The 22,942-nt window shown below is 29.4% G+C and overlaps 10 protein-coding genes across 10 annotated transcripts; 3 read left to right on the forward strand and 7 right to left on the reverse strand.

Annotated features, from left to right (window-relative positions):
- Positions 1 to 51: 51 nt before the first annotated feature.
- On the reverse strand, positions 52 to 732 carry cand_030640 (suppressor of kinetochore protein 1; the record flags this gene model as incomplete). Its single annotated transcript, XM_067213290.1, has 3 exons — positions 52 to 228; positions 332 to 537; positions 630 to 732. The coding sequence occupies 3 exons, from the start codon at positions 730 to 732 to the stop codon at positions 52 to 54; spliced, it is 486 nt and encodes a 161-aa protein (XP_067067480.1).
- A 356-nt stretch (positions 733 to 1,088) lies between these two features.
- On the reverse strand, positions 1,089 to 1,826 carry cand_030650 (uncharacterized protein; the record flags this gene model as incomplete). The annotated part of the gene is made up of 1 exon (XM_067213291.1): positions 1,089 to 1,826. One exon carries the CDS (start codon positions 1,824 to 1,826, stop codon positions 1,089 to 1,091), a length of 738 nt encoding a protein of 245 aa, XP_067067481.1.
- Positions 1,827 to 2,786: 960 nt separating this feature from the next.
- On the reverse strand, positions 2,787 to 3,047 carry cand_030660 (uncharacterized protein; the record flags this gene model as incomplete). The annotated part of the gene is made up of 1 exon (XM_067213292.1): positions 2,787 to 3,047. The coding sequence occupies one exon, from the start codon at positions 3,045 to 3,047 to the stop codon at positions 2,787 to 2,789; it is 261 nt and encodes an 86-aa protein (XP_067067482.1).
- Positions 3,048 to 4,182: 1,135 nt separating this feature from the next.
- Positions 4,183 to 4,818, forward strand: cand_030670 (uncharacterized protein; the record flags this gene model as incomplete). The annotated part of the gene is made up of 1 exon (XM_067213293.1): positions 4,183 to 4,818. One exon carries the CDS (start codon positions 4,183 to 4,185, stop codon positions 4,816 to 4,818), a length of 636 nt encoding a protein of 211 aa, XP_067067483.1.
- Positions 4,819 to 5,130: 312 nt separating this feature from the next.
- On the reverse strand, positions 5,131 to 12,114 carry cand_030680 (uncharacterized protein; the record flags this gene model as incomplete). Its single annotated transcript, XM_067213294.1, has 1 exon — positions 5,131 to 12,114. One exon carries the CDS (start codon positions 12,112 to 12,114, stop codon positions 5,131 to 5,133), a length of 6,984 nt encoding a protein of 2,327 aa, XP_067067484.1.
- Positions 12,115 to 12,449: 335 nt separating this feature from the next.
- cand_030690 (60s ribosomal protein L35A) lies at positions 12,450 to 12,812 on the forward strand (the record flags this gene model as incomplete). Its single annotated transcript, XM_067213295.1, has 1 exon — positions 12,450 to 12,812. One exon carries the CDS (start codon positions 12,450 to 12,452, stop codon positions 12,810 to 12,812), a length of 363 nt encoding a protein of 120 aa, XP_067067485.1.
- Positions 12,813 to 13,006: 194 nt separating this feature from the next.
- Positions 13,007 to 13,745, reverse strand: cand_030700 (uncharacterized protein; the record flags this gene model as incomplete). Its single annotated transcript, XM_067213296.1, has 2 exons — positions 13,007 to 13,124; positions 13,189 to 13,745. The coding sequence occupies 2 exons, from the start codon at positions 13,743 to 13,745 to the stop codon at positions 13,007 to 13,009; spliced, it is 675 nt and encodes a 224-aa protein (XP_067067486.1).
- A 106-nt stretch (positions 13,746 to 13,851) lies between these two features.
- Positions 13,852 to 16,062, reverse strand: cand_030710 (uncharacterized protein; the record flags this gene model as incomplete). The annotated part of the gene is made up of 1 exon (XM_067213297.1): positions 13,852 to 16,062. The coding sequence occupies one exon, from the start codon at positions 16,060 to 16,062 to the stop codon at positions 13,852 to 13,854; it is 2,211 nt and encodes a 736-aa protein (XP_067067487.1).
- A 193-nt stretch (positions 16,063 to 16,255) lies between these two features.
- Positions 16,256 to 19,768, forward strand: cand_030720 (ribosomal RNA large subunit methyltransferase J domain-containing protein; the record flags this gene model as incomplete). The annotated part of the gene is made up of 1 exon (XM_067213298.1): positions 16,256 to 19,768. The coding sequence occupies one exon, from the start codon at positions 16,256 to 16,258 to the stop codon at positions 19,766 to 19,768; it is 3,513 nt and encodes a 1,170-aa protein (XP_067067488.1).
- Positions 19,769 to 19,783: 15 nt separating this feature from the next.
- On the reverse strand, positions 19,784 to 22,906 carry cand_030730 (uncharacterized protein; the record flags this gene model as incomplete). The annotated part of the gene is made up of 2 exons (XM_067213299.1): positions 19,784 to 21,277; positions 21,395 to 22,906. The coding sequence occupies 2 exons, from the start codon at positions 22,904 to 22,906 to the stop codon at positions 19,784 to 19,786; spliced, it is 3,006 nt and encodes a 1,001-aa protein (XP_067067489.1).
- Positions 22,907 to 22,942: the final 36 nt, after the last annotated feature.

A 22,942-nucleotide genomic window follows, 5' to 3' on the forward strand; every position in this document is an offset into this window, starting at 1 on the left:
ATTCCACAGTACTAATTAATTTAATAAAAAAAAGATATAATTTAACTATTCCTAAGGTTCTTCACACCACTTATTTTCTTCTCTAACAGCTGCCTCCTCTTCAGGAGTAAAATCATTTTGTATATTAAAAATCTGACGAATTTCTTCGGCTTTCTTTCCTTTTATCATTGTAGCTACTTTTGCACATACAAGGTCTAATAATGGCTTAATATCCATATAATTAGCAGTCTAATATAAATATAAATAATTAATAACAATAACATATTTTTCAGAATTAATATTAAATCTCCAATATTTGAATTTTTCTTTTAATAAAAGTATTTTAACTTACCAGCATAAGTTCAAATAGTAATTCTTGTTCAATATTAACAAATTCTTCATCCCAAGGAGAAACTATATGTGTTAAACTATTGCTTCTTAGTGGTTTTGGGATTTCTTTAGCTGGATTATTTACGTGATGCTTACAATATTCGATGACTTTTCTAAGAACATCACTCCGGACATTTGGTAATGGAATTGGATCTTCAGATCCAACATCTAAAGAAATTATTAAAAAAGTAGAAGTAATAATAACATTAATTTTATATTTTACTTATTATATTAAGATTTTTTTTTCCTTAGTAATTTACCTTCAATCATATTGCGTATTAATGTAGAAGCTGTAGCTACACATATATCTACTTCAAATTCTTCTCCCTCTGAGCTTACTAATTTCACTTTAGATGATATCATTAAGTATATGTATTTAATTATACACAAATGCTTTTGAAGGCTATATTACTTTTATTAACATACTTCCAATGGGTCCTCTTTACTTTAGTAATAGGTAAGCTTATGCGGGATTACTATCTTTTAATAGCTTAAGAAATAAATAAGTTATATTGCTATATTAGCACTATACATAATTTAAATAAAACTATTTCTATCTAATCAAATATCTGATCTAATTTAATTCAATAGGAATAGGATATCTATAAATTTAAATATACTTTATAATAATAGGGTGTATAAATACTTATAATTAGGATTTATTAAAAATTATGTATTGGAAATTAAAAAAAAAAGAAAAAGTAGCTAAAATATAACATTTATACTTCAGAATCATAAGTGGTTCTCCCCATTATCATATAAGATTTGTCTGATACCCTTAAAACTTCATTTCCAAAACCACAAATAGCTCCTTGAATAATACCAATGGTATAACAGTAATGTTTTTGTTTCATAAGTGAAATATTGATATAGTGAACTTGTGAATGTGAATCTTCTACTAATCCAAAAATTAAACCAAATAAGCAACCCATAATAAGTGAAGATGAGATAACTAATAAAATTTGAGATCTAGAACTAATAAGTAATGGACTTTCAGGGCCCATTATTAATCCTGATATATAATTAACAACATCCACAAGAGAAAATGCTAAGGCAAAAGATATTGACAAACCTAAAATAGAATAAATAGGTACACGTAACAAAGGAGATAATCCAGTAAACCATTCTTTTTCTAGCATGAAACAAAGTAATCCTGATAACATGATTATACCGGCAAATATCAAGAGAAATCTTCGTTTATCTAAGCCTTGTTCTTCAGTGACTTGTTGAAAAGTAACAGAAACACGCCAATATATTAGACAACCAATTCCGATAAATAATAAACCAAAATATGTCGAGAAAAATAGAGATAGGCTGATTTCTACAAGGGTACTGTTTACTGTTATTGATACTATTAATCCTAAAAGAATACCCACTAAGGTACTTATTATACCACGCTTTGAAAAGGCATTTTCAAAATCCAGTGAGTTTAAAAATTCTAAACATGAAATTTGCATCAATATTATTTGGATCTAGTAAAATAACTACCTTTAATATTTTTTAAACAAGAATGAATTCAGTGTATAGCGCCAAAGTATCACGTGGCTACTGTGCATACTAATTTTATAAAATTTATGGGAACTTTTTTTTTTTTTTTTAATTTTGATATATGTATGTTTATATATATATTTGTAGAAATACTTCCGTTTAGTTATAATAGAAAGGTGGAATAAATTTATTTGGTTAAATTAATATATAAGTCCAGAAATAATTTTAAGAGAATAATGAAATAAGATGAACAAAGAAAAAAAAAACATATACTATTACATCTTGCAGTGAGTAGAATAGTTTCATATAACTTTTTATCTTTATTCCTATTAATTATATTTTCGAATATTACTAGTCATTTATGAACAGATGTTAATTCAATAAGTTTTGGCTAATAATTTCTAACAGTTGATATAATATCAAGAAATGATAAAATAGTATTATCAACTCCACAAAAATTACTATATAATAATTCACCTCTTTCAAGAGCTGGAACCAAGAATAAACCACATATATACTACTCAAATAAGTCAATAAGATTATTTGTCACATATATGTCAAATGAAGGTACATTTTATATATATTTTATGAACTCTTGCAAATGAATCACAGGTAATATTTATATTAAATGTTCTCTCATTATTTTCAGCTATTATCAATATTTTTCTAAATTGAGCTTGTTTGATTTTCGTATTCTATAATTGGTAGCTTCCTTCCTACAGATAATAATAGAATTAAAGGAAATAACTTAATACAAATTATACCCAATAAGAATAATGATGTGAGCTGAAAAAAGATACATGAATTATTTTATCTGAATACATCATAACTAATGAATAATTAGAAAATAAATTACATACCTTACTCATAAGTGTTACAGCAGCCTGAGTTAATATATTTGTAAATCTATCACAATAATTTTGAACTCTTTATGCTGCTCCTTTAATGTAACTAATAAATTGCCAATTCTCGATATAATATGAATTCAAAATTATTCCCCAGAGGAAATATGTATGAGAACTAACAAAATCTCTTAGTGCGAGATATAAAGATAGTGTAATCAATTCAATATAAATAAATCGTGTACAGAAATCACGAAGATCACTTTTAGATACAGAATAACCATTATGTGTAGGATTTAATATACTCTCCATTAAAGTGTTAAAAGTCCTTTGTAAAGTACTTTCCATATAACAACACTATGCTTCAATAATGCATACTAGTAGACATAAACTTCAGATAGCACTATAACATACAACTATAATTTAAAGAGAGCTAGGAATATATCCTAACTACATCAAGACACTAAAGATTCTATTTGCAAAGTCAACTTGATATTTTATTATTATAAATGGATAATTTAAAATAGAAATGAGTTAAGCCTACCCACTAAGTTTTTATATTTAATACCTATTTACAAGGTTTGATAACAAGAAATATTTAGGTAAATTTGTAAATAATATAGTAGAGAAAATACCTAGATAGACAAAATTGAACTATAAATAACACAAACTTAAATATATATTAAATTATATAGCCGTGAAACCAACTTATATTAAATTTGGAAGTTTAAAATTTAGTACACTACTAAATATTACCACCATATTAGATATATGTAAATAAATATATTTATACTATCAAATTCAATATTAGGAAATAAACTGAACTAAGTCCAATAACTAAATATATTAGTGAGACAATAAAAAGAAGTCTGACATGTAGACAAAACTTAGTAATTATTATTCTAGACTATAATCAACCTCTCTTTTCAATTAAGAAGATAGTAAAGATCCACTATTGAAATCCCTCAGGACTCCCCACTTTCATTAAACTACTAAACTGCCAAATAGTTGCAATGACTTATCGAGATCGTTGTCTCATCTTACGTCTCTTGCGTTGGAGACGACGTGTTCTCTTCTTCTTCCACTTCCATCGCATCTTGGCTCTTGCCTTCTTATATCGACTGGCTCCATGACCCATTTTCTAAAATTGCAATTTATACTAAAAGTAAAGTAGTGACTAAATCCTAATCTTGTTTTCACACGGTGATAGTGTAGAGGGTCTCTTGTTAATAATTAATTCACGTCTAATATAAAAATGAATAGCGCTCCATATTTTATTATTAATAATATTACGAGATACATAGCGCGGCGTCTCAATATTTGTGTAATATAAAGCGCTATATATTTTAAACATCTTACTTAGGGTACAAGCAATTTTTAAATTTTAAAGATTTATTACATAATGATCTAGAAATATCTTTAATTATATAAGGAATATTACAGAATATATAAATTTGTTTATTTATATATATATACATGTGTGATGTCACCAATAAGACATCGCATTAGGAGAAGCCAGCTGGATATAGATGCACCTTTTTTATTTTTTCAGAACTCTTTAACATTAGGATCATGCACTGATAGTTCAATTCCAACTCAGCTCTTATTTCCAGATTCAACTATTGCATTGGGATTTCATCCTTCAGCAGATTCTGTTTGTCCTGGTTTAATAGATTCAGATATAGATTCATCCGGAGGGGGTCATCTTGAGAAACCAACAGTTATTATTTCTAGTGAATCTAGCGAATTGGAGATTATTCGCCGTGATTTTTTACTTTGGGGATCTCTTTATAGTATATCTTTGGTTATTGTATTGGTATCTATTATTCTACTAATTGTAAATCCAAACTTAAGCTCTTTATACAATACACTTATCCATAATGCTATTCAGGCTAAAGGAATTTTTTATATATCTTGTTTTTTGCTTTCAATATGTCCTTTATTAGCCGTTATATATCGTATTCCACTTCTAATGATGCTTTACAAGGCTACATTTCCGAGTTCCTTATTGATATTATGTATTTTTTTCTTGAATCACTATATAGACCTTATGTTTTTAATTCCATTGATGCTTGCAAGGATTTCAATTGCAAAGATCCAATATGATATGGTAAGTTGATGTATATAAATATTAAGAGCTCTCTTCTGGGATGTATTTCTTAATCCATGTCCTCCGAATTATATTGAGGAATATAACTTAATTACCATCTTTCGACTGAGATAAGAGACTCAATTTTTCTTCAATTTGAATATCCCTAATTAAATATATCTTACAGGTACCCCATATTTTCATGTTAACCTGATGTATATTTAATTATTCTACAATATATAAAGGTAGAAGTTAAGACTAATATTAATGTATATAATATTTAAGCACTAATTTCTATCTTTTCCTAAATCAATTTCAATTTAAATTCATTTATTTCATGGACTAACACTTTATCGTATTTAATTTTCTAAAAGGTGAATTTATCTTCTCAACTTGTATCTTATTTTTAAACCTGAATATTTTTATATATGCAATTGTGCCAATAGAGATTGTAAGAACTATAAAGGTATATAAGATTTTACTCCAAATATATCTGTAACTTTTGGTTATATGATATTCTAGCAAGTGATCCTTTTCTTTGGATTTCTCAGGAGTAAAAATGATCTCAATTTCGTGTTTAAAAAATTTATCTACAAATTCCATTGAAATATTGAGACCAGATAAAAGTACATTACTAGCAATAGGAATATTATTTAAATCTTTTTGTTTAATTTGTACCAAGCCTCCTTGATACTTGTTTGTACTAAAGTATACTTGGTAGTTATCTGGATTTAAAGATCTAATAGAAGTTGCTGAAAGTCTTGTATCTGAATTCCCGAACCAAAATTTCAAGTCAATTGGCAGTTTAATAGTTTTTGTTATATAATAAGGTGTTGTGATACTAATAAAATAGCCATTAGAGTTCCACATAAATTTCGTTGATACATTCTCTTCAGTTAAGAAAGATGAACTTTGAGATTCTAAAATAATAGGATGAACCTTGAATGGTATATATCCAATCGTATATTTATTCTTGTATGATTTAGTATCATCAGTTATTAACAACTCTAGTATTGATAGTCCAGATGAAAGGTTTGCTAATATTCCAAATCTATGAGGAGGCTTGGTTCCATATGTAAGTTTTTCAAGAGTACTAAGTGAGTATTTAGAATTGTGTATTTTTGGAATTAAACTACAAGAAGGAACTATGATGTAACTTTTAGAGGTACTTTGATACACTTTCCAATAGCTCTCAGTAGTATAAAGTCTATTAAGAAAGTCTTGATTTATGTTGCAATGGAATTTATAAATAGGAGAGGTATAAAATAAGTTGCTATAAATGGGATTCCATGAAAAGCTAAAGTTATTAGAATTTGTTGCTGATTTAGTTTCTTTTATAGTAGGAATAATTTCAAATACCCATGGATTGTCTAAAAATAGAGAATCTGAGTTTGATGACACTAAATTTGTCATAACACTTTTGAAAGAAGTGATGCAGATTTCAAATTCTACAATATTTGACAAAGATGCTACTAAACAAGTTCCAATATAAGAGTCTCCAGTTGGTATATTTAGAATATTCATCTTAATAAATTCAGATGAAGAGTTTGATGAAATAATTCGCCATTCTTTCGAGTTATCATGATCACTAATCCAATAAATACCAAGTCTTGTTAATAAGTTTATTGATTTTAGATTGAGATCTTGCCATAACCTTATAGGACTTACTCTAGCATTAATTGTGATAAAAATAAAGGAAGTTGAAAAATTTATAAATTCCATGTCTTTCAAATCAAGAGGAATTTCTTCAACTAATTTTGCAGATACTTTATCTAATGGAATATCTAATATTGATGCTACTTCAGTTTCAACTGCATATTCTATATCTACCATCTGATCTATATTATTAATTAAAGTATAAAATCTAAGTATACTAGGAATTATACCCTTTATTTCCCATTCCAAAGTATTTAGATGAACTTTAGAACCTGGAAGTACATATATTTTGTATTTTTGATTAGAAGGTGATAATGCAGGAGGATATGATAAAACAACTGGTTCGTGTATTAAAGTATCATCAAAATTACAAAATGGTTGAGATCCCAGAAAAAGAGGTCCACGGTAGATTGATATTATTAGACACAATGAAGCAGAATTCGTAGATAGTGAAGAGATAACAGTTGAATTTCTTCTATATAAAGAGAGAGATTTAGCCACAACTCTAAATTCGCAGAAAGAGTATAGATTACTTCTGTTTTCAATTTCAAAAAGTAAATCTGGAGATGGAAAAGTTCTATCATTGATCTTATTAGTATTCAAAGTATATACTTGAGTTAGTTGTAAACCTTTGATATCTTCCTCAAATGGAAGCCTAATTGATAGTTGCAGACAAAAGTGATGTGAAACTTTAAGAGGTATTCCCATTGAATTTAGGGGTAAAATTGAAATAATATAATATCCCTGTTCATCAATTTGAAAAGATATCCTCACATTTCTAACTTCTGAAATAGTAATAGGAAGGAATGTTTTGTTAAACTTCGATTTTAATCTTTTGTCTTCCATTATGAGAACAATATTATCATTGACCTTAGAACTAGTATCAATATGAATGATCTGAGAAGCTTCCACTGTTGTTTTAATATATGTATTTCCATAAGAAGTGATTTCTATATCTGATGGAATGGTGATATTATACAATGTATCGCTAATTAGCCAAAGATTATTCGAAATAAAGTCGATTGGTTTTAAGCTTTCAATATTCTTTGAAACACTAAGATCAAATGTGGAATTTGAGCTAAAAGAACAAGAAACTTTAGCATTCAGAGTAAGACTTCCAGTTTTATAAGTTGCTAGAGATATAATAAATTCATAATAAGAGTCCAGTGAATTTGGACATTCAAGATATCCTTTTATTAGAGATTTTGGACTTTTTATATCCTGATTAGAGTATAAAGGATATATACATGATATATTTGAATTGTGTGGATATTCAGATTCACTAGACAATATATTCCAATTGATTTTACATGAAGTCAAGAGTGATGGTATAAGCTGACTTGGGTGAATAGGTGGTAAATTTTCATCCTTTGTCCATACTACAAGAGTATAAAGTTTAGGATATCCTACATAAACTTGGAAATAGTCTGGAGACAAAATATCAATCTTATGTGGAAATTCAACGAAGACCTTGATAGACCTTTTAAAAATAACTACATTTTGGAAGGTAATTGAATTTGCAGAAGCTAAGAGTTTAACAGTAATCACTGAATAGCCAATTACGCCAAGAGGTTCTATAATTCTCTGACTTGCTTTCCTCACAAGTATAACTTTTTGGTTATTAGATGATACATCCCATGTAAAGGTGAATTTATTGAATGCTGATATCCAAGGACCTCCAGAAACGGTCAAGCTAAAAGGTGAACCATGAGGGAATAAAGAAATATGTTGAGAATTAGATTCGACTTCAACATCTGGATATACCATTAGGTTAATTGCATTCGTTTTTACTGAGTTAACATTCAACTCTAAAGTCAATATTATATTTGATTTCTTCACACTATTCATAATGTAGGTAACCTTTGAATCCCTTAAAGGGTTTACTACTATATTTAAATCTTCTTCTGGATTTCGTTGAAAAACATCAAGAACATCTAAAGAATTCAATATATTGTTCATTTGTTTCTCCTGATGTTTTATTTGAATATCAATTAAATCATTTTGCCAGGGTTCAAGAACTCGGTTATTCTCATCGTATAAAATCACCATAAATGATGATATCGCACTATTCGAAAGTAAGCAGTTTAATTCAAAGCAAGGAGGATCATAATACTGCCTCAAGTTTTTCAAGTAAATATAGTAGGAAAAGGGAATTTGAAACTCTATAGCTGATAATCGATCAGTCATATAGTTTGACTCTTCATCCAGACTAACATCTTCATTTAATATATCAGTCATCTTGTTTGTAGAGTCTATATTACCAAGTAAATTGACTTGTCCAATCCACACAAGTTCAGCTCTTGCTACTTTGCCTATAAATATTTGTTTCTTTATAGTATATTTTGGAAGAATGAGTTCATCCATAACTGTCAAAGTGAATGTTCCAGAGAAAGATGAGGTATCTAAATGAAAAGGAAATATATCCAAAAATTGCCAGTTAAATTCCTTTTTTTCTTGATAGTAATTTAGAGTGGGGCTTAGAAAGTTATCAGGATCATTCTTGTTATTCACTAGTGTAAGAGAAATATTAAATTTGCCAGATCCATAAATTATACCCAACTCGTGAGTACCGCTTAACAGGCTCCATCTTGGAGATTCATTATATTTATAAATGTCCCGATTATCATCAATAATCATGTTTGGTGAAACAAGTTTTGGTGGAAGCACTAATATAGCTTTTATACTAGCTAGATACTTATCATAAGCTACATTTGAATCCTCAGATAAACTGTGGATAGAAGCTAAAAGTGAAATACCTTTAAATTTGGATATTGATTCATTGTATAATGCCCATATTTGAATATAGTCACCCAAAAAGTTGTATGAAAGTTCATTACTCTCCTTCATATCCTCAAAATACCACTCTACAGCAAAATTATTAAATGATAATAAAGGGTAATCCTCTTTATTAGAATCATAAGCAAATACTCCAAACTTGTGTTTAGATGTAGAATCTATGTATAAGTCATGACAATCTTCATAGTGCAAATTGCAGGGGATACTAGTTTCTAATTCATCATCTGATATCCAGAAAATTTTGAGTTTATCAATTTGACAGCACTCTACATATACTTTCGTATCAGTAGTTGCAATTTTAAAATCATTATCTAGAATAGAAGTGGAGAACTTTACAGTAGTTTGGCCTAAAGATTTACAGCCAATTCTAAATACATCATTTTCATTTAATAGCCTATCAACTTTCACAATTTCTAAATTAATATCCTCTATTTCTCCATGTTTTAATATCTGAGCCTCTAATAAATGTAGAATTTCTGAACTAGAACTTCTTATTCCTCCCTTTAATTGGACGTCAATATAACTTTGACTTTCTATTCTATATGAGCCGTTGTTTATATAAGATTGAAGGGGTGGTGAGATACGTGGTATCACATTAATCTCAGAATAAATTTCCAGTTTAAGGGAAGTTGTTAAAGCAGGAAATTCATAGTAATGATTTTGCATTTGTACAAAGATATATATTTGAGTAATATTTGGTACATATATTGTACCACTAGAATTGGGTAGTACAACTAGTTTGTCATGTTGAAAATATAATGATACAAATTCTGGTTGCAAAATTTCATTAGTTTTAAAGGTAAATTGCCAACTTCCTTTAGCTAATAAGTCCCTGCAAACTTGTAAGTTGGTAGTCAGTTGATTATCTTCGTTTGAATTAGCGATCAAGCTCTTGTTAGATAATAAAAAGTAGAGTTTACATGGATTAAAAACAGAAAGTTTACTCATAGATATCACTTCAGTGTACTTGAGCCTTTCTAAATTTGACCATTCAGGATTTCTTGGTATATCAATTCCATCTGCTGATCCAAATGCTTGAATTTCCAAAGTAATAGCTGGATGGGTTGATGAAATATATAAAGTATTATTGTGTATATAAGCTGAATTAGTATCTAAACTATTAGCATCAAATGATATTTTATCCAAAAAAGTTACTATTATGGGCAGATTAAGTATTTGATATTTTAGAAGATCCTTACATAAATCTTGAGTAGTAAAATTTCGATTAGTTTGAAATAAAATACCAATATCTAAGATATTTATCATTGTAAAGCCTACATTAACATCACTAGTTACTAAATTCCCATTGTAAGGATCAATATTAATGATTTGATTATTTTGATTACAAAAATGAAAGTTTCCCGTCCCCCCAGTCAATTTATCATGTAACATAAATGTCTGGTTACCAGGATGTAAAACTACAGGCAAATCTTTGATAGTAATTTTTAAAGGCTCAATTACACTTATAGTGAAAGAGTAATTAATAGATGTTAAATATTCATCTTTCCCTTGACCATATTTCATCAGCCCTATAGATTCCAAACTCAAAGTGAAAAGACTTGTACCAACTTTTATCCCCTGAATAGACAAGAAAGATGTCAAATAATTCTGATCTAAACTAAAAGGTTTTATATCAACATTTTCACAACCCTTAAGACAGATAATGTTGAATTCAGCATTTTTAGGAACTGAAAGGAATTTACCAGCCTTGTTAAGAAGTTTTATTTGAACGACAACATCTTGTTCCCTAGTTATAACTAACTCATCCTTAGCAAGTACATGTTGGAACATTCCTGTTTGCTTAACTAAGCTTTCACCCTTTATATAATACGAATCTATAAAGTCAGCTAAGTTGTCTTTGTTTAGTTTCTCATCTCTAGATATAGTATCAGACTCTAGTAAGCCTAACTTTATATTTGCTGGATACGAAACTGTTGTTTTGCTTATTGATGAACTACCTTCAACTCTTTTATCTACGCATGATACTGTAATAGTTGGTAAAGAAGATTCATTTGGATCAGGATACCCAATAAGTAAGTAGTTATTGTCAAGAATAGTATCACTAGGAATTTTTGAAGATAATTCGCCAGATATATGGCATTTGTAGTATTCTTTATCGTTTGTATTAAGCAACAAATCACTGAGATCTTCCTTAATTAATTTTATTGGATATATAGAACCGAATGGAGCTTGTCTTGAGTAGGGAATAACCCTAAATGGGTCTTCCACATATATAACAACACTAGTTTCTGTAATTTTTAAACCATTTGAATCAATTACAATTGCACTAACTATACTTGATCCAACTTTGGAGCCATGAACTGTTATTGTTTGACCCTCTAAAGAATCAGCAACAATATTCTCGTTGTTTATTTTCCATTCTATATTTACTCCTTGCAGTGAAGTGAATGTATTAACTTCATTGTCAAATCCCACTGCACTCAGCATTTCTAAGAAACCCAGTCTTATTCTCTTTGAGCTTGTACTTATATTAATACTCTCAATCTTTGCAACATGAACCTCACTTCGCAAAATTTCACCTGTATACTTTTCTATAGCTATAATTGGAAATATACCTTTGATATCTTTAAAAGGCCATAAAGATCTAATAAAAATAGCATCTGTACAATCCTTACCATTTTCATCTATACGGACTTCATAATTACTAACTTCTAAATATTCAGTTATATCATACTTCCACTCAAAACACCCTTCGCTAACTCTAATCCAAATCTCTGAAACATTATTTGATGTCCAGGGTAATAAAGCCAAAGCAGGTTCAATAGTGTACTTTGCAGATCTTACACATTTAAATTTCAATAATAAAGAAGTAAGACACAAGTAGGCACATAGATTTCCTAATATGAACCTCATATTATTTATGTGAAACCCTAGGTTGTTGAATATGACCCATTTGTACTTTTACAATAAGTAAATGTCAATTAGCGCAAGCGCTATCAATAATGGTTAATATTAAACCGGTATGAGACGAGACGTATTTGCGAGACAAAGTTTCATTGCTTAGTGTTCTATTAGAAACAAGACAATAAAAAAATGTCTATATCATACTGCAGTGCTAAATAATATTACCGGGTAAAACTTCTAAATCAGGTATATAAGGAAATACTGGGAAATATCTAAGATCAAAAAGTAATTGGTATAATAGGTTTAAGTGAACTTCATATTAGGGAATTAAGGATATAGGAGAAATGACAATACAGAAGAAAGCAAAGAGTTTTAAGAACAAGACAACTGAGCCAATTCGCCTATATGCAAGAGCCGTAGTGACAGGCTATAAGAGATCAAAGGTTAGACAGACTCCAAATATCTCATTATTGAAGATTGAAGGTGTAAAGACTAAGGAAGATACCAGATTCTATCTCGGGAAGCGCTGTGCATATATTTACAAGGCAAAGAAAATAAAAAATGGGACAAGATTCCGTGCTGTTATGGGTCTAATAAGAAGGAGCTATGGGAATAGTGGAGTTGTATGTGCTAGATTCAGAAAGGCATTACCACCATCAAGCTTTGGTGGTAGAGTAAGAGTATTTATGTTCCCAAGCAATATTTAATGAGAATTAAGTGATTCAGATACTAAACTGTAGACAATTTTAGGTGAATTTGTCAATTATTGCAATCTTTGTAGCATTCATATTACAATGAATATTAACTATATAGAAGATATCATAATATTTTTTACTTAGTGAAATATTTAAATTTAGAAAACACTGAAGGAAATTAACTAAACACTTGTGATAATTTACATTTAAATTGTCTTTATAAAATTTAGTATTTTCTCCGCAATGTAATCGTCATAATATGGGGATTCTAACTTGAAGTGTCCAACATTTGGGACGATGCACTTGGACTTAGGTTCTTGGCATCTAAAATACATTAAGTAGCAATACTATGAAATATAAACAATATAAACTAAGCATATAGACTTACTTCTCTAAAACCTTGTTTAGTATTTCTACTGATGTAAAACCATCTGATTCGCCCATTATAAATAATTTGGGTTTTTTAGAGTTCAAAATATTATCATAATGCTGCCTAAATAAAAAAGAAGGCCAAAATCCAAACACATAACCAATCCCTATAAAAGCTACTATATTCCTGCATTTGTCAACTGCTGAACCGGCAATTGGTGCTCCAGCAGAAGATCCAATCAAAATGATCCGTATTCCTTTGTCTCTCTTCTCTATATCCTCACACACAGCAACTACATCTAAAATCTCACTATTTCCAAAAATGGACTTACTTCCAGTCGACTTCCCAACACCCCTTTGATCGAAAATTATACTGCCATAACCATCTTCAGCAAGTTTATATGCTAAACCAGCCATATTATCACTTGATCCACCCATAAAACTGTAAGGATGTACCATTACAAACATTAATGAGTTCGAATTTCCATTCTCTATTGTTCCAAAGCTACGACAGAATAAACTGACACCATCATTAGTAGAAACATAGAATTCTTTAGGGTAAAGAGATCTACTCATCTAAGTATTTAAATAAAGTTATTCCTCAATCTCTTCAAATATTAGAAAACTTTAAATTCAAGAATATATACAAAAATGCTGAATATATCCAATAATACATGAAATATTAAGGTTGTACCCCAAGTTTCTTGCACAGTTTTAGTACATCAGCTAAGGTAATCTTTGTGCTATTCCATGGAAAAGATCTTAAGGCGGGTAAAATTAAATTCTGCAACACAAATAACACGGCTTCCTTAATATCAGACATTTCCATTATAGGCTGTATTAAGTCAGTAACTAGCATATCATCATTATCTTCAACCTGTTTTAATAACAAATGCAAAATAAGTTCCCTTAAAAAAAGACCACAGGATCCTGCTAATGAATGTACATCTGTTAATGGTATAAATCTAATAATTTTCATGTTTACAATTCCTTCAAAAATACATCCTTTCAAAATTTGGCTTAAAATTAGAACTTTCCTAATTTTAAATGAATTTATAAGCCCTATCTGTTGAATTAGACATTGGTTTATCTCCTTTAAAAATTTCTTTGATAGATTATTAGGTAAGTTTACCAAATTCTTTATAATCTCTACATAAAATGGATTATATGTCTTTTCAGAAAGAGATAATAAAAATATAACATTTACGGAAGTCCTTATATATGTCTTAGATTGTGCCAAATTTAAGGATGTTAGACGCTGAATGGCATCCAGAACATCGTGGGCTCCCATTATAGCTATAAAGACACTTCTCTGTATATCTGAACTTAAACGCATTTTATTTGCTAAATTTATCAATTTATCTGTCGGAACTTTATCAAAACTTTCTGATATATCTTTAATTGCTTTAGATCTCTCTTTAATATATGAGCTTTCTACCTTAGTTATATCAAATTCAATTCCAAATGTTTCGTGAAACCTATTAATTTGATCACTAATACCTGTATTCATTATAATAAGATTGATATCTAAATTATTCAACCAATTATATTCAACTAAAAACCCAATATTTGAAGGTATTTTATTTATATCTTTATTATTAAAAGTACGTAGTGGTTTTAGTAATGGACACATAGAACACCAATTTTGAACTATTGTTAGTTGGTCTTCAATCATCCCACTTCTCCTTCTCATACTTAAAGATGCTTTGCATTGTTCTTCTAGCTCATCAAGAACAAATTTTAGTTTCTGAGGAGTGGTACAAAATTCTAGGACTTTCTTAGAAATTAAAAAATCTTTATCATCTTTTTTTACTTCAGGATCTCTGATATTTGAAATTAAGTTTTGTATATTATTTGATATATTGATAAATACTTCTGGTTGTTCATCTTTTAAATTACTACAAACTCCTCGCATTAAAATTATTATATTATCCAATAAACACTCCCAGTATATCCATTCATTTTTATATTTTTTATATAATGCTCCCTCTTCAATAAAGCTTAAAAGGGATGAACTAGAAATATATCCACAACGATAACCTGTCATTAACACTAAAATACAGTGACGTAAAATAAATCTAATATGATATAGTTCTTCATTATCTTCATTTGAATCTCTAATTGTTAAAAAGTAATTAATAAGTTGTTGCAATGTTTTGTTATATATTAAGTTTATACTATACATTAATTTTTCTATTAAATGTTTTGATCTAAATAGTCCTCCAAGTGCACCAAATACACAAGTATATACAGTAATTAGTGATAATGTAGATTGACTTTGAGTAATACAATTCTGCATAAACATCTCAACTAGTGTCCATTGATATATATCAAAAATTATTGGTAATCTTGAATCTATCTCTTTTTGAACTTTTAGCTTTTCCTCATCTTCCCAAACATTTAATGCCTTTATAATACATTCAATTCTTAATTTATTAAGTAAATGTTCACAATTAATAGAAATTTCAATACCTGATTTTACAAAATTTTGAATAGTTTCAAATATACCCTTAGTTATAATTGTCATATTACCTTCACTTAAACGATTTAGAAAGCCTTGTAACTTTAACTTATATTTACAATACCATTTAGAAATTTCATCTGCATTTATTTCCTGATTATCAAAAGTATTATTGAATACTAAATCTTGTTTAGTTGTCCTCTCAGTTTGCTTTATTTTTTCTTTTGTTTGTATCTTTTGTCTCTTGTTTTTCACAGAGCTTATGATACCATCTAATAAGCCCATAAAATCCTCACCAATACCTTCTTCCTCAATAGACTTGTATAAAGCTTGTCTTCGCTTATTAGATTTTGAAACTTCTAGGAAGGAATTCGCTGAAATACCCAATTTCTCCTCTAAAATAGATAATTCATTATCTTCTAGGTCTTTCATACTTTTTTTAGTAAACCTCTGAATAACCTCCCCTTTCTAAGTTTCAGTATTTACAATACAACATGACGGTTTCTATCACGTCGGTAGCTGCCTATCAGAAAAAAAATTAGACACTTTTTACCGCCAATATTTTTTTAAAAAGGAAAATTATTGCTATATAGCAAATAGGAGAGCTAATTGGGGTTATAAATATATGGCAAAGCCAGAATTTAGAATATACAGCTTTCCTGTGAGTGAACCATTAAGGTTACAGATTCCTATTTCTGAAGAGCCTTGCATATTATGTATTAAGAAACAAGTTGACTGTTATTGCAAAAGTTTTGAAGAGAATATTGGGAAATCTGAAGGATATAGCATAGAAGAATTGGATTTATTAAAATCTCAATTAGATGGTGTGAGATCTGAACTTAATTCGATCGATATAGAGATTTGGCAAGATTTTACCAGGTCTACAAATATAGCTCAGGATATAATCTATAAGCTAAGAAATATCCCTGTTGAACTTCCAACAACTGGATGGTGCAAATTATATGAGATATTATCTTTTTTTAGATGGCATGAAATGATTAATGAAAATGAGTACAGAAGTATGCATTTGTGTGAATGCCCAGGAGGGTTTATTTCTGCTTTGAATCACTATATCCATAACAATGTTTTGAATAAGAGACAAAGGCAAAACAAAGGAAAGATACTGTGGGAATGGAAGGCGAACTCATTGAATCCATATTATGAGGGCCATAATCCATACAACGTACTAAATGATGATATAATTTATCGTGATACTTACAGGGTATGGAATATGGGTATTGATGATAGTGGGGATATTACTAATTGTGATAATATCCACTATATATGGTCAAAGACTTCGAAGAATACAAAAAGCTGTTGGTTAGCTGATTTAGTAACAGCAGATGGTTCTATAGATATTCAATATAATCCTAATGAGCAAGAACAATTAACTTCTTGTATTCAGTATTGTGAGGTTGTATGTGGCCTTGGTATTTTACGTAAACATGGATCTTTAATAGTAAAATGCTTTAATATTTTTCACCATACTACAATATCCCTTCTTGCTTTATTATATTACTGCTTTAACCAAGTACATATTGTTAAGCCAGTTATGAGTAAAGGTGGAAATAGTGAGGTATATATTGTGGCTTTAAACTTCCAAGGTATAAGATCAATTTTATTAAAATCACTGACTTTACATTTTAAAGAAAATAAAAGTAGATTTAATGATATCGCTTTATTACCACGTGAGTGGGTCCCTCAAGAGTTTATAAAGAATTGTGTGACTGCTGGTACCTTGTTTTGCAAGTGGCAAATTGACTATATAACAAGAAATTTGATCAAATTTAGATCTTTTATACTAGATAATAATGTACAGAAAAGAAGACTTTGCAATGGTGGAAATGAAGAATTTGAATATCAGTTTTGCGACATTGTAGATTCTGATGATGAAAAAGTTCAGAAGAAGTTAAAAGACTCACTAAATACTTACAGTGTAAGTAAGAAAGAAAGAAGGTTATTTGCATTAGAGTATATACAAAAATTAGATATACGTAGTATTTCATCATCACAATATATATTACCTAACAGAGATACAAAGAATGAATTTAGATTTTCAACTAGTTTAAGCCGGAAAGGTGGTGATAGGAATCGCGTACAGGGAATTTATATTGATCGCCAATATGCATTTAAACTATATGAGGATTTGCAGAAAACTAGATCCAAGCTTTATTTTCCACTGGTCTCATATAGACAGGTAGCACAAAAATTAAATACAGATTGTTTATTGCATGAAAAGCTGTTATATTGGCATGAATTGTTAGATAATAACCACAATTTAGATCAGGACCATGCTGAGGATTATTTAAAATCTGAATTAAATACAATAAAAAGTTCTGATTTAAATACACAGACTCCTCATTCTAATAATAATATTATAAAGATTCCAATAAAGGAGATCAGCGTAGATTCAATGTTTACCAAAACTCTTCCCTTAGATAAATATCCTAAAGGCATTAAACCAAATTGGTTGGACTGGTCAAAGGATGACACGACTTATCAAAGACTTATGGATAGAGTAAAAAGTCAAGTTTACATGTTTGAGACTGATCACTTTTTTAATAAAGTACAATCATTCCCAAGCTTTGCATTGCAGATGTCTCCATATTGCAATGATGACATCATAAGACGCTATTGTGAGACAATAATAGCTGTGAATACGCCACTGAGAAATATATCATGTGGAATAGATACTTTTTATGGTACTAATTTATATCACAATAAGGAAGGTCAGAATGTTGTCCTTCCATTTGACTTTATCAAATTCTTGGGTACAGAATTTAATAACTCACACAACACATCTTCTAACTCAGTTGACTCTTTAATAGATAATATTATATCAGTCAATGATTATCCTTTATATTCACAAATACCGGCGAATAGAAACATAGTAGCTTTGTTTGAATCTTTATGTGAATTAAATAAGGTTTTTGGTAATAGCACATCTGTGACTGAATATTTGGCTAAACATGGGAAATATCTTGAAATATACAATGGGAAATTTGGAGGATATTATGAGTTATTTCCTCTTTCTTATATTATGAATATTATTTCGTCTGAGTATCATGGTACTATATTGATAGTCTCGGATTTAGAAGATCATTTATCATTTGTAAATAATTTCGATGAAGAAAAGTTTTCGGACAAAAGTGTCCCTAGGAAACAAAATGATAAAGTTAGGATTATCGATATATCTAAGGAAATTAGGTTCTGTAGTCAATATAAACAAGTGTTGAATGCAATCACAAGTGACTATATGATCCAAAAATTTGATTATGATTTAATATTTATTGATCCTTTTTGCCACATTATTCCGACATATTCTATTGGACAGTTTGAAATTGAGTGCCACAATGAATTTGTTTCAGATTTAATGATTGCTCTAAATATGATTAGATTAGGAGGAGATATGGTCGTTGTATTAAAATCTTGTTTAACACGTTTTACTGCTGGTTTACTATTGATTTTGAGCCTAGTATTTGACAATATTGGAATACACAGACCACTCTCATGTTCTTCTCCACTATTATCATCAATGCATTTACTTTGCTCGGGGTATAACGACTCTTCTAATTCAATAGCAAGGCACTTTTTACAATATCTATGGGATGTTTCATTCGTTTATAATAAAGAAAAGTTGGTCATAAGTCAATGCGTCCCTCCAACATTATTTGCTTCAGATTACTTTTTAAAGTGGCTGAGAGATATTAACCAAGAATTTATATCTCAGGATATTGATTTATGGGAAGCTGTTATAGAACAACAAGGAACTTCAGAAGACACATCAAAAGATAGCTTGTATAGTTGGACAAAAAAGGGAAACATAACTAATATCCAGAGAGAAACATTAAGGTTTATACTGTTAGGTAATATAAGTAATGATATTGATATTAATAACTATAAAAACAATATTAATGGGAAAACTGAAGGTGAGATAGATTTATTAGAAAATGATGTAGACAACTTTAATTCTACAAATATATCCGGAAATTGCTCCGAAAAAAGTCAAGCCGATGTATGTGATTTATTGAGAAAAAGTGAATCTATAGCTATCAAGTCATTTGATGATAATATACCCAACAATGAAGATATTGATCCTTTTGAAGAAAATACACCTGATGGGATTGATCCATTTTAATTCATTTGTAATATTTCAACATTCATTGTAGTATAAATCAAGATTTAAATCTTCATTGTTAATCACTAGCTTACTAGCAAGTTGTAAAGCATTGTTATTTGAATCGGCAATTAAAATTTCATCTTTAATTGAATATGTCCAAGTTTTGTAATAGTTTGAGATCTTATTATACTTTGTATCCAGTAAAACATGTTTCATATTTGATAAAAGTGCTAATATATGACCATGAAGTCTGTCAGAAATTAGTACCTTACCTTGATAAATAAATTCTAATCCTCTGCAGAATCTCTGCAGTGAAACTCCATATGAAAATTCGTCAAATGTAGCTTCATTGCTTTTTCTAAAGTCAAAACTTGGACTACTCTGAGTTTTAGCTGGTTTATTATGTTGAATAGCGTTCACTTTTGATAATAATATGTTCCTTCCTTTCTTAATTCCACCAAAGTATGGGGTTGGTGAGTATTTGATCCAATCATCTACATGAATACTTGTTTTTAGTTGTTTGTTAGCCAATCCAGCATATATGTTCTCATTTTCCTCATTGTTTTCATGAACAAACTTCAGGATTTCATTGTCTAAGTCGGTTTTGAGATTCTTTTCTCTATCCTGTCTACTGATCCATAAAATATCCCAGCTTGGTGAAATTTTTTTATGATCTTGTATTTCAGTCCCAGGGTTATTCTTTTTAATAAAAGCTAGTGATGTAACTATATCAGGAGTAAGGTATATTTTTGGGAGATTTGAATTACCATTGTCAATATTTAATTGTGAACTTAGAAATGAGAATGAATAAAAATCTCTGATCAATATTTTTAAATTTGGATAAAGTAGCAGCTTTTGAAATTGATTTTTAGCTGCTAAATTAGATAAAGCAATTGATTGAGGGAATATTATTAAATTAAAATTTTGAAATTGGTTTAATATATGTTGACGTTCGTCTTCGTATACTGGCCATAAGTTACCAAGGTTACCTCCTCCAGTTAAAATAATTATTGGGGGTGGTTGTAATTTTTCTGCTATTCTAAGTGACTCATTGAGGTCGCAGTTCTTGTGACCCTTATTGGAGGTACAATAGTATACTATATTAATACCAAAATGTTCCAAAACTCGATACTGAGCCCAGTTGATAGCAGCATCTCCTTTATTTTCATGATCAGCTAATCCAAATACCATACCATACTTAAAATCTTTAAGAATTTCTTCAAGTATAATCATTAAAATATTTCCTTGTGCCCTAATATTATCTTCAATTGATTTATAATTTTTCATTGATTCGGAAAGTAGTATTGGCCGATATTGTGAAATTAATATGAGTAAATCTTTATTTTTTTTGAACCAGTCCCTATCAGAATCTATTAATCGCCTTATTTTAAAATCTTCGTCATTAAGTTTTTCCATGTAATACTCATGCACAACACGAATTACATCAATATTTTGATTTATTTGTTCATTAATATTTGGTTTTGTGGTTTGTGTTGTGGTATTCAGGGAACTCAAAATAATTGAATCCTATAAATGTAATTAAACAATATTTCATCTCTGCACCAAATAAACAAGCTCACAATGATAGATAAAATCAATATTTTTTGGTCTCTCATATATATAAGGACCTAAAATTTAACTTACCATTTTAGAATAAGTTTCCATTGGTGGTCCTGTACAAGAGTACGAATATGTCAAAAGCCAACCGATAACTATAAAGAACCCGGAAAGTACTACTGAAGCCGTATATGGATATTTATCATTTTTATTGCAAGATTTGGGCTCTTCTTGTTCAATATTTGCAACTTCTTCAGTATTAACTTTCTGATGATAAAGCTTTTCTTCATGAAGCATGATTTTGCTATTTTTCTTATTAGTTTCCTCATTTTCAATCTGCTTATCTTTAGTCTTTGATTGCTTTGAAAAGTGTATTCCAAGAATTGCCAAGGAGCTTCCAAATATTTGCATAGATGGAGGTGTAGTACAGTTAATTAATTCTGCTGTTAATACAATTATTGCTCTCTTTGCTAAGTTAAAATAGGCATGAACTATAGGGCTCCCCACTAGCTTCAGAAATGCTAAAGATGAGAAGTTATACATTGCATGAAAGCAACCACTGATTATTACTGGATATAAAGCTATCTCTGTCTTTGATTGACCATAAATAGTATTGATACCAACAAATATAATTAAGGAGGTTATCATTCCCCAAAATGACAATAAAGTAAATGTATCAATTGCCTTTTCATTTTTATTTGCAGAAGATACTATTACATTCCTCAGTGAAATAGTAAATGCCCCAATACTTGCTAATAATACACTATAGGTAACTGCAATTGAATTAGTACTGCTAGTTCTTAAAGTTGATGAAACAACTAAAAAAATGCCAATAGTACTGATACCAAATGCAACTGACTCTTTCAGCCCTACTTTACGTTTCAATACTATATAGGATAAAATTGCAGTTAATATTAATTCACTACACTTTATTATTTGTACTAGCATGACTTTTCCACCACCTAAGGCAGTATTAGCACATATATTTGCAAATGCATACAGTACAGCTGAGAGAATCATCTCATTACTACCACATAAATATGAGAAAAAATATTTATGCTCAGTTTTGTACTCATATTCAACTTGAGGATTATTTAACTTTGAATGCTTTGAAATAGAGCTATTTGATTGTTTATTTAATTCTTGATATATAGAAGTCATTTCTAAAACTATAGATGGTGCCTTTGAACATTCCAACTCACTTGCATTCAAATCATTGTTATTCTCTTTTTCTGTTCCATTGTTTAAGACTAGAAAATCATTATCAGATATTATTGAACTGTCTGTATTTCTATTATATACTAAGGGTTCATCCTTTGGCACCTCGTTCGAATCTTGTTTTTGTTTAGATAGTGATCTGTGAAAATATCCAATCGTAACTCCAGTTATTGTTGCAATTAAAAGCTGAATTATAGTTAAATAAGAACCATATGAAAGTTTAGCACTCACTGGTTCGTCTGAAATAGCTTTACTTAGTGCTTTTTTAGTGAATATAGAATGTAGTGCAGAACCTACAGTCCATCCCAAGATAGTAAAGGTTTCAACACTTATTGCCTTGAAAATGTTTGTATTACTCTCTTCATCAGTAATATCCTTCATTAGATAAAAATATCAGATCATACAGCTACTTATTAT

This window comes from Cryptosporidium andersoni (assembly GCF_001865355.1).
Source record: "Cryptosporidium andersoni isolate 30847 chromosome Unknown contig_15, whole genome shotgun sequence".
Taxonomy (NCBI): domain Eukaryota; phylum Apicomplexa; class Conoidasida; order Eucoccidiorida; family Cryptosporidiidae; genus Cryptosporidium; species Cryptosporidium andersoni.